At 34.8% G+C, this 10,135-nt stretch overlaps 2 protein-coding genes across 2 annotated transcripts; one reads left to right on the top strand and one right to left on the bottom strand.

Moving 5' to 3' along the window:
* Window positions 1–223: 223 nt before the first annotated feature.
* Window positions 224–2,293, top strand: LOC117118830 (putative nuclease HARBI1). Its single transcript, XM_033263544.1, has 3 exons — window positions 224–361; window positions 785–1,096; window positions 1,426–2,293. Exons 2-3 carry the CDS (start codon window positions 795–797, stop codon window positions 2,291–2,293), a joined length of 1,170 nt encoding a protein of 389 aa, XP_033119435.1. The 5' UTR covers window positions 224–361; window positions 785–794.
* A 271-nt stretch (window positions 2,294–2,564) lies between these two features.
* LOC117118867 lies at window positions 2,565–5,551 on the bottom strand. The gene is made up of 4 exons (XM_033263612.1): window positions 5,297–5,551; window positions 4,011–4,173; window positions 3,716–3,867; window positions 2,565–3,059 (listed from the first exon to the last, which is right to left on the bottom strand). Exons 1-4 carry the CDS (start codon window positions 5,460–5,462, stop codon window positions 2,821–2,823), a joined length of 720 nt encoding a protein of 239 aa, XP_033119503.1. The 5' UTR covers window positions 5,463–5,551; the 3' UTR covers window positions 2,565–2,820.
* Between the last annotated feature and the right edge of the window lie 4,584 nt (window positions 5,552–10,135).

Below are 10,135 nucleotides of genomic sequence, written 5' to 3'. Positions count from 1 at the left end.
AAAAAGGAAGCGAAATTGGACGCATGCTGAAACGCACGGTTTGATCGCGATTTGGGGAGAAAAAGAACACCAGCAAGGGTTCGAGGGGATGAAGTACAACTCTCGTGTATGGGCTAGCATCGTCGCCAAGTTTCTAGACAGGTTTCCAGAATCACCGTATAAAGCGCCTTTCACATCTATTCAGGTTCCAGTTCAGGTTCCGTTTTCAGTTCCGGTTTCTTGTCCGGTTTCTGAGGATTCTGTTCAAATCTACTGCGTTTTCCGTTCCGGCGGTTGACGCGGATCACGCTGACGTTACGCAGTATATGAACTTGCGTCGCGAGTTGTATGTATTGTTTATGTTTTGAAAATACTACCATTCGTAAGTTCCTTTAGTGTTTAGTATTATTTACACATATTCTATATAAGTAAAATGTATTAGAGTTAAAAATACAAAACATCTTATATTAGGCCTATGATTTAGGTGCACGGTAAGTAGGCCCTAGGCTAGGCCTACCAATGGCGAGATCGTTGACCTCTGCCTTAGTAACCTACATTTTATAGTCTATAGTTCTTGGTTCCTTCAGAAAAGTAATATGTATACCTGATGCAATACATAATAATTGACTATGGTGCGGTATAGTAAAGGACACTAGATATAGATTTATAGTCCTTTTAATTAAATTAGTATTATTTTATTTACGTGGCATGGTAGTTTTATAGACCAATTTTACTTGTCAGCGCACATGCATAGGAATAGTTACGGTATGTATATTTTCTGTTTACCTTATATTATTCTCAACAGAACAACAACAATGGATTCAAGTAGCAGTGATGAAGATGAAGTTATTGTAAATCTGATACTTCAAAGGAAAAAACGAAAGAAGAGGTCGTTCTGGGTTAACCCCATAAATCAGAAAATATCTAATATTGGCCATTTTGTTTCTCTGATTACAAATGACTTACAATCCTTAGAAGACCAATACTTTTCTTACTTCAGAATGACGGAGGAACAATTTGAAACTATTTTAGATTTGATCAAAGCTGATATATTCAGACAAGATACAGGATTCAGGAGAGCCATAACTCCAAGAGAACGTTTATCTGTCTGTTTAAGGTAACATATAAAACCAACAATAATAGAATGCACACAATTTTAATCTAACATGATTTCATTTAAACGAAATGACAGCAGACTTTTAAGAGAGTCTCCTAATGAAGTGTCCATGTGTGACAAAAGCTAGAGAATAAATTATATATTGTTAGTCTCAAAAGTTCTGCTGTCATTTCTTTTTTATTGTTACTCATTTTTTCTAATACATGTTTGGTTTTTTTTTGTTTTTTTTTTTTGTGAAAATAGTACCACACACTATTTAGCAAAGGACTAGATTCTGTTTGACTGATTGTATTACTAAAATCATAAATTGTATTTTCTTTCTGTTTTAGGTACCTAGCTACAGGTGACTCATATGGGTCATTCCATTATAACTACAGGATTGGCATATCAACTGTCTCAATGATTGTGGTGGAAGTTTGTGTAGCTATATGGAAGAGACTAAGTGGTATTTACATGGCAATGCCATCTTCTGCTGAAGAATGGATGCAGTTGTCAAGAGAATTTCATATGCATTGGAACTACCCTAATGCTCTAGGAGCAGTAGATGGGAAGCATGTTCATATCAAAGCGCCTAACAATAGTGGTTCCCAGTATGTTAGCTACAAAGGTCATTTTTCAATTGTGCTTTTGGCCTTAGTAGATGCCAACTATTGTTTTACCTATATTGATGTTGGCAATTATGGGTCAGCAAGTGACGGAGGTAATTTTGCAAGAAGCGCATTAGCTGAGGCAATAGATAATGGTAAAATTAAATTTCCTGGCCCGAAATGTTTACCGAATGCTCCGGAGTTGGGTGAAATGCCCCATGTCATTTTATGGGATGAGGCTTTCGCCTTAAACTTGACAATGATGAGACTTTTTCCTGGCAAGGAATTGACAGATCAAAAAAGGATCTACAATTATAGGCACTCTAGAAGAAGGAGAATATCAGAAAATGCCTTCGGGCAACTCTGTGCGCGCTTCCTAAAGAAGACAAGCCCGGTTGAGAGAGCTACCAACACAATACATATTGAAAACCCAAAGGCTATATTAAATCACTGCGAAGGGTTATCCAAATTGGAGAAAAAAGGTTTCCATGGATCACGGGATGCAATTGAAATTCGCAACAGGTTTGCCAAGTACTTTATTTCAGATGCAGGCAAGGTGGCATGGCAAAGAAAGCATTGTTCTGGGAAGAATAAGTCCATCAGTACTTAAAACTGCTAAAAATGACACTTCTAGACACATTTTGAAATGACTGCCGGTACATACTTATTTTTAATATACTCTATTTGACTTTAGAAACATTTTGATTTATATTATTTCTACAGTGTATTGTTATATTTTTCAAATCATTACAGTCATGTGTGTGAAATATAAGAAAGGCCAAAAACTGACAAAAGTCAAATTTATCACTTTTAAAATATTGTGCCAATTCATGCAAAAGCATCAATATTTATGGACCATATTGCACCCTCTAGAGTCAAAAGAGGCTTCTGTTGTAAATTAAACTGGCAAGTTGCTAAGTGTTTGCTAAAAAGGTTTACATGTATTTTGCAACAATTTCTTTCATGTAAATTATTTATTATGTGATATTAAACTGATAAAAATACCCCTAGGTTGAATTGAAAATCTGAAAAAGTTCAGGGGGTTGGGTGGCAACATTTATTTAAGCAAAAACGGTATCTAATGATATTTCTCTAGTGCTCATTCCTCTTGTAATAGAGAGAGTTCAACTGATGACACTAATGACCAAATTTTATTTTTAATCTCCAATTGTTAGGAGCTGGAAACTCCTTCACGGTTGCATACGTCATAAGGAAGAATGATTTTAGTTTGTCACTACCAGAATCCATTGATTTTCTTTTTTCTTTGCGTTCAAGGTAGTCTAAAAGTTGTTGGTTTATATTATCGGCATCTGATTTTCTTTTTCTTGTTGATGATGAAGGAGTGCTGATTTTTAACTTCTTTGTTGGCAAATGCTCTGAAAAAATAAAAACGAAGATAAATTACAGTATTATCCTTAAATATGAAGATTTCTTATACATTTTTAATAGCTACAATTACTTTTATTACACTGTACATTCAGTGGCACCAAGAGTCCGGAGTAAATACTAAATTAATATATTAAACCAGTGGATTTAAGGGCAAGCTCGGCCCCACCCCTAAATTTCAGCTGTAAACTTTGATACCTATGTTATGAATCCTTCCAGCACATTTCAATAAAATGAAGGTTAACTTTTACTTTTCTTGTTTCTCTACTTTATTTTTCATGAACTGGTGAAATTCACTCTTTAATCAATGAAATTAGTCCTCTAATCTAATAAAAGGCTCTAGCTTCCGGTGGGGGGGGGGGGCGCACCAGGGATGTGCCACTTGATTCTGCTGGGGGCCTAGCCGGTCCCTTACCCCAACCAATAAGCCCGGGCAGCGAAAATTTCACAGCGGCCCTGAGTACATCTCTTCATAATCATTGTTTTTTTTTTTGGTGTGTGTGTGTAGGCCTAATCAATACACCTAATGTTTTTATTACTAAACTATACATTAGTGCATTGCTGTACTATTACCATACTGTACAATTATTATTATTATTATATCAATGTTACAAGGGAACAGTTTAATTACATTGTTCAATTTTACCTGTGTTTTCTATCACTTCCTTTGTGGTATCATATAGGTCATCATCATTTGATTCTGGATATAGTTCAATTTGAGCATTGGCCTCATCTGGATTGCACATTTTGGACAATATCTCTGTTGCAGGGGAACACTTTTGGATGTTGCTATAGCTCCTGCATCAAACACACAAGGATTATACTTTAATTTTTAATCTTTTCTTATTAAGATATTATCACTATTAACAATTGATGATAAGTAAAAATATTATCACTGTTAACAATTGATGATAAGTAAAAAAAAAATCAATCATACTTACTTTCTGAGTTGTAAATGAGGTATTAAAAACTGGAGTTGTTTCGACCATTTATAGGGCTTCACAAAAACTGCTGCTGCTCCACTACGTGTTGATTTTCGAATTTTTTCTAAATTTTTTTGGTAGCTGTCTCTCATGTGGTTGAACTTTGCTTTTACTTGATCACCTAAAGATAAATATACAAGTTAAAATTTGATTACAAACAAATGAGAAAACATTTTTAAATATTGCTATACCTACCCTACAAAATATTGTTATAAATGTTCAATGTTTATTTCCACAATTCAATTTCATAACAATATACAAAAAAAAATCATGAAACAATTAAATTTGATTTGCTAATTAGACAAATAAATTTGCAAAGAGAAAAAAAACAATAGAAAATAAACAAAATTTTATATTGCAAAAAATAGGCTGCAAATTCTGTATGGTATTTTGTTAAAATAAAAGCAGTGTTGAAGCATTTTCAACTATCAAATGCTCCTTTATGAAATAAACTGTTTTATTACATTGAGGTTTAGGTAGAGGTAATTTAAATTTATGTTTAATAATATTAATTATGCAATGTATTTCTTTAAATTAAGCCGAAATAATAGCCAACCATGCGTAGAGTATGTTAACCAGACAAGACCAGATCAAATTCTTTGATCATTTAATAATAGACCTCGAGCTTACTGTATAATGGAGCCTATAAAAATATAATTTCATTATTAATTTTTAAAAAATAATAAATTATACCTAATAATACAAATGTGAATCATGATTTTCTAAAACACTAGCCTTTTTTAAATAACCATGCCAGTATAGGCCTAGGGCCTAGGCTATACCAGAACTGGTTATTAAAAAGGAATGAGTTTTCAAAAATCAATGAACCAACAGCAACACCTTTCTGCTAATTTTATGGAGAAGAATTGGTACTTGTAAATAACTATAATCGTTATAGGCCTAGGCCCCTAGGTCTAGGCTAGTAGTAGAGGCCATAGGCCTAATTATTGCCGTTTTGTGTGGCCTAGGTCCAGGCCTACTACTACTAGGCCTAGGCTAGTAGGCTAGCCCAGTATCACTGTCAGCTTATCCCCTTACTTAGGAGTTAGGGCATAACAATAGCCTAGGCCTACCCCAGACCCACCTAAAACATATGCCATGGGACGATAGCATTAGGCCTAAAAACATAGGCTAGTCCTGACGAAAACTCGGATTGCCCTTATCTAGGCTAGGTTAGGTAGGCATAGAGAGGCCTATTCTATACTAATAGAATAGTAACTTTCGTATGAGAAACGTAAGCCTACCTGTAATGCCAAACTTGGCACCAATTGCTGAAAACACTTCGGCCTTCTTTACATCGTTTTTGTATTCATTCGAGCCTTTGTCATACAAAATTGAATTCAGTTGTATTTCGAGTAAAATAGCTTCTAAATCATCATCATTCAACTTCGGAGGAAGTGTTGTCGCCATGTCCGATATACAAGATGGTGAGAATAGCTCTAGTCGGGAAAAAAGAGAAGCCGATTTATGTGGAGAGTTCTGATTGGACAGAAGTCTTCAGGTTTTGAATCCGGTCCGAAAAAATCGCTTCAGGACCGATTCGATCCGGTTGCCGGATGCCAGAACCGGTCACCGGCTACCGGATCGGATTATATGTGAATAGAATACGCCTTAAGCGTTGTAAGAATAGAAGTCCGATTTCTTAACTGGTACCGGAACTGGAACGTGAACTGAAACCTGAACAGATGTGAAAGGCGCTTAATACATGGGAAGCCATGAAGGAGCGCATTGACTATCTCAAGAAAAAATATAGGACTGCGAAAAAAATAAATAATTCCAGCGGACGGGGCCGAGCGACCTCACCATTTTACGAAGAAATGGACGAAATTCTTGGTAAGTTGAGTACTAAAGTTACCCCGGCCTATACGGGTTATAATTTATATAGACGATCGGGCCCAGTTGACCCGATCGTCCATTATTACAAAAAAGGGTCTGACCGTCTTGACGTCGATCGTCGCTGGGCCCGAACGTTTATTTGAAAGATGTGTGGACAACTGATAAAGTAAAATTTGCTAGTTTATGGAATAATATAGCATTTTTGTAATTAAATGAACAAATAAATAATTATATATTCAAAGCTTTGATTTTTTTTAGTAATATAAAAAATGTTTGGAATGCGATGATCTAGTTTTGGGCCCGATCGTCTGTGGGCCTGATTGTCTGTACCCTTCCGTCACCCACCTCTACTGCTGGCCTATTTGGCCCATCCGCTAATTGCGGTGAATTCGCCTCAACCCCTCTCCCAAAGCCCCCCGTCCAGCTTACCTAGCCATTCCTAGTTTTCACTGCATAACCTAGGCTAGCCTAGTAGTAGATGGTTCGCCTAGTAAGGAATGGAAAGACAAATAATTTTTTGTCTAGATACAGTAGTATTCTGTTAATTATGTTCCAGAAACATTTAAATTTATTTACTACTATCTAAGCCTAGGCTAAGTAAGGCCTAGTATTTAGTCAATATTTTTATTTCTATCATGATCCCTATTTTTAGTTCTGTCATTTCCCAATTTACAGGTAGAAGGCCAATGAATAATGTACAACAATTTCACCATATGGATGCAGATCTGAGTGCTTCAGATGATGAGGTTATAACACATGTTGGTGTGGTTGCCGAACCACCAGCAGGTGAACCAGGACAGGATCCACTAAACCAAGGTAACTATTGCTAATCCAATTCAATTTTTACTTGTGTACTTGTAAAATAGCCTTTGTCATCCTTCAATTAATGTATGATTTTTTATTACAGTAGTAATTATAATACTGTAATCAATTACTAATAAAGCATCAATATCGCTTAACTGAAGAATGTTACTCTTCTCATTTGTTACTTGAAGCTATGCAGCATCTTCATCCATTAGGCTAGACTTTCTTTTATACTACCTTTTTTCGAGAACCAGCTGACGCTGAAAATTGAGAGTTGAAATAAATATAAAATTCATTTTTAGGCTATTTGTGAACCTTCAGACAAAATTCAACATTTTGAATAAAAATTAAAAAACTATTTTATTCCAACCTCCGATTTATGAATACAGTATTTTTTGAAAAAATATTGTATTGTGTTAATAAACATCATGTATAATACCTCTTTCAAGTAATAATAAATCTTTATTTTTACTTTATTCTCTGCTTTGTAGACACAACTTGCTAATTGAAAAACTAACATTTTTAATTTTTATTCGGACTTCCTTTTAGCACATTTTCCCAATATGTGAAACAAGACACAGAAATAGTTTCATCTTATTGAACTGCAGTCTAAAAAAGGTTTTAAAGAACTACAATTGTTTTCCTAGTTTGTTTAAAACCTCATTGCAACATCTAATTGCTTATTTCATTAACTGATTGGAGATTTACAAGCATGTTTAAATTTAATTGCTCATTTTCAAATATTCTAAATTTTCAGACTCAGATCGTGACATAGAACCCTCATCAGTTGATCCTCCAACACCTCCATTGAATGATCCTCCAACACCACCATTGAATGATCCTCAAACACCAGCTGTAGTAACAAAAGACAAGAAAAAGGCACCAAAACATGATGGTAAATACTTTTTGCTTTGGACTTCAAACATTCATCGTATTTAGCCGGGGTGGATCGAGGATCGTATGAAAAAGGGGTCGCAAAATTCCCAGCCAGATGAAGATGGGCGTTTTCAGGGTTTCAAATTTAACAAGCTAAACAAAAAGGTTTTGGGTGTTTTCAACAAGTTTATGTTGTAAGTTAGACTTGCCACAAGTCTCTTATTTGTTATTATTTTTCTCATTCTGGACAGCGCCACCAACGAGAAAGTTAATTTAGAGATAGACGGAATAAGCGACTTGTAAAACACTGAAATCAGGCACCAGGATGCCAAAAGAATGACGTAATCTTATATTCCGTATTTGGATAAATGGGAGGACCGAAATAAACAATTTCAACCAATCAAATGTTTATATTTTTTGAGCCACGAAACTGAGTCACTCGCGTCGACTAGTTAGGCATGACTAAATTTAAATAGTCCTCCCTAATAAAACGGGCCTAAAATATTTAGAATAGACCCTAGTAAGACTAATTTTGGCAGTAAGACTAATTTTGGCAATGGCAAAAACAATTAAGCTTAGACTAGATGGCATACCATACAAATACAACAAAACTTTCCAGGAAGATGGCTCAGGCCTCGTCTGGATGGAGTCAGGAGTAGTAGGCCTAGCCTAGAAGTAGAGGCTTGGCGCATTTTTAAGTTTTTACTTACAGAGGCCTACCTTTTTAACAATATTCTACCCTAAAGGCCTAAATCTGTAGCAGCTAGCGGTGAGTAAGGTTCTTAGTATAGCCTACGGTTATCAGTCCATGTCATTCTCAGCAGGCCAGAACTATTAATTATACTAACTGTTTTAATTCAAGTAAGTAGCCAAAAGGGAGCTGGATCTTGTTTTAGTCGAGACATCCGCATCTTCAATTTTGAAAATTTACGAAGATTGATTAATATGCATGAAGTTAGCCAATTACGTGATTTACAAAATCAGTCATGCATACGATATCCCACATCAAATTTGATGTGGGAAATTGCACGCATGAATCGTTTGCACAGGCCGCGATTTTTTTCCCCGTACGAAACATTTACATGAAACTCCACTCGGGCCGTCTCGGCTGAATCGACCCGAAAATCTCATTGCAGAATTCAGGAGGTCAAAAGGTCATCAACAGATAAACGTCTACAGAACAACCAACTTCTGAGAGAACGTCGCTGTCTGATTTTCAAAAATACATTGATGTTACCATGTTAATACCAATGGGTCGTTTAAAATGACATATAATATTTGATTAAGCTGCACGAGTAATGAAAAGTGTTATTTTAAATTGAGTTACATATTATGACAATTTTAATTTTTTAGTTAGGCCTGGGTTTTGCATAATTACCTAGGCCTACTAAAACGCTTTCTGGGAAAAGCACAAAGTGTAAGGAATAGCGCGTTTTTCTTCATCACTGACAAATGAAACAGAATGACAGTTATTTCAAATTAAGAGAAGAACTGAGAATTGGCAGCTCTAAAATACTGGATGCCATAAAACACCTGCCAAAATGGCAGATCACCAAATGAATGTAAAAATGAGCTAGTTATTATTATTAGGCATAGTAATCGGCAGGTTCTTGATTACAAGGCTAGACCAAGTTAATTACATGTAATGCCGAAATGATAATAATAACAATTATTATTATTACCTGTACGTTAAGGCAAACTTAGACAAAGGGGAAATAACACAAAAGATATTCCCCTTGGGCTAGCTTATTATATAGGCCTTGAAATACTAATAGGTTCTTCATTACAAGTAGGCCAAGGTAATTAATACTGAAATGATTATTATTATTACGTTAAGGCAAACTTAGACAAAGGGGAAATAACACAAAAGATATTCCCCTTGGGCTAGCTTATTATATAGGCCTTGAAATACTAATAGGTTCTTCATTACAAGTAGGCCAAGGTAATTAATACTGAAATGATTATTATTATTATTAATTAATTATTATTATTACCTGTACCTTAAGGGGAACTTAGACAATGGAGGAATTAGAGGACAATTAAAAAAACGACATTAAGAGGAATAATAATTATTATTATTATTACCTGTACGTTAAGGGGAATATAGATAAAGGGGAAATAACACAAAATATATTCCCCTTGCGCTAGATTATTATATAGGCCTTGAAATACTAATAGGTTCTTCATTACAAGTAGGCCAAAGTAATTAATGCTGAAATGATTATTATTATTATTATTAATTAATTATTATTATTACCTGTACCTTAAGGGGAACTTAGACAATGGAGGAATTAGAGGACAATTAAAAAAACGACGTTAAGGGGAAATAACACAAAAGACATTCCCCTTGGGCGATTATTATTTATAGGCCTAGTAAATAGTACTGTCACCTGTAGGTTCTTCATTACAAGGCTTAGGCCAAAGATAATTAATGCTGAAATTATTATTATTATTATTATTATTATTATTATTATTATTATTATTATTATTATTATTTAACATTAATTACATTACAATGATAGTTGGACAAGTTCAATAACGCCGGAATGGTATATTATTTATTTAAT

Source organism: Anneissia japonica, unplaced genomic scaffold (assembly GCF_011630105.1).
Source record: "Anneissia japonica isolate Jap-2015-1 unplaced genomic scaffold, ASM1163010v1 scaffold737_len1565949_cov176, whole genome shotgun sequence".
In the NCBI taxonomy this organism is placed as follows: Eukaryota; Metazoa; Echinodermata; class Crinoidea; order Comatulida; family Comatulidae; genus Anneissia; species Anneissia japonica.
The sequence above is the reverse complement of the archived record's forward strand: the minus strand, read 5'-3'. Positions and strand labels throughout refer to the sequence as shown.

Coding starts and splice junctions, on each gene's coding strand:
- LOC117118830 (XM_033263544.1), top strand. CDS start 795: ATGGATTCAAGTAGCAGTGATGAAGATGAAGTTATTGTAAATCTGATA. Junction 1,097..1,425: donor CGTTTATCTGTCTGTTTAAG/GTAACATATAAA, acceptor TTTCTGTTTTAG/GTACCTAGCTACAGGTGACT.
- LOC117118867 (XM_033263612.1), bottom strand. CDS start 5,462: ATGGCGACAACACTTCCTCCGAAGTTGAATGATGATGATTTAGAAGCT. Junction 3,868..4,010: donor CCTCATTTACAACTCAGAAA/GTAAGTATGATT, acceptor TGTTTGATGCAG/GAGCTATAGCAACATCCAAA. Junction 3,060..3,715: donor GGAAGTGATAGAAAACACAG/GTAAAATTGAAC, acceptor TTATTTTTTCAG/AGCATTTGCCAACAAAGAAG.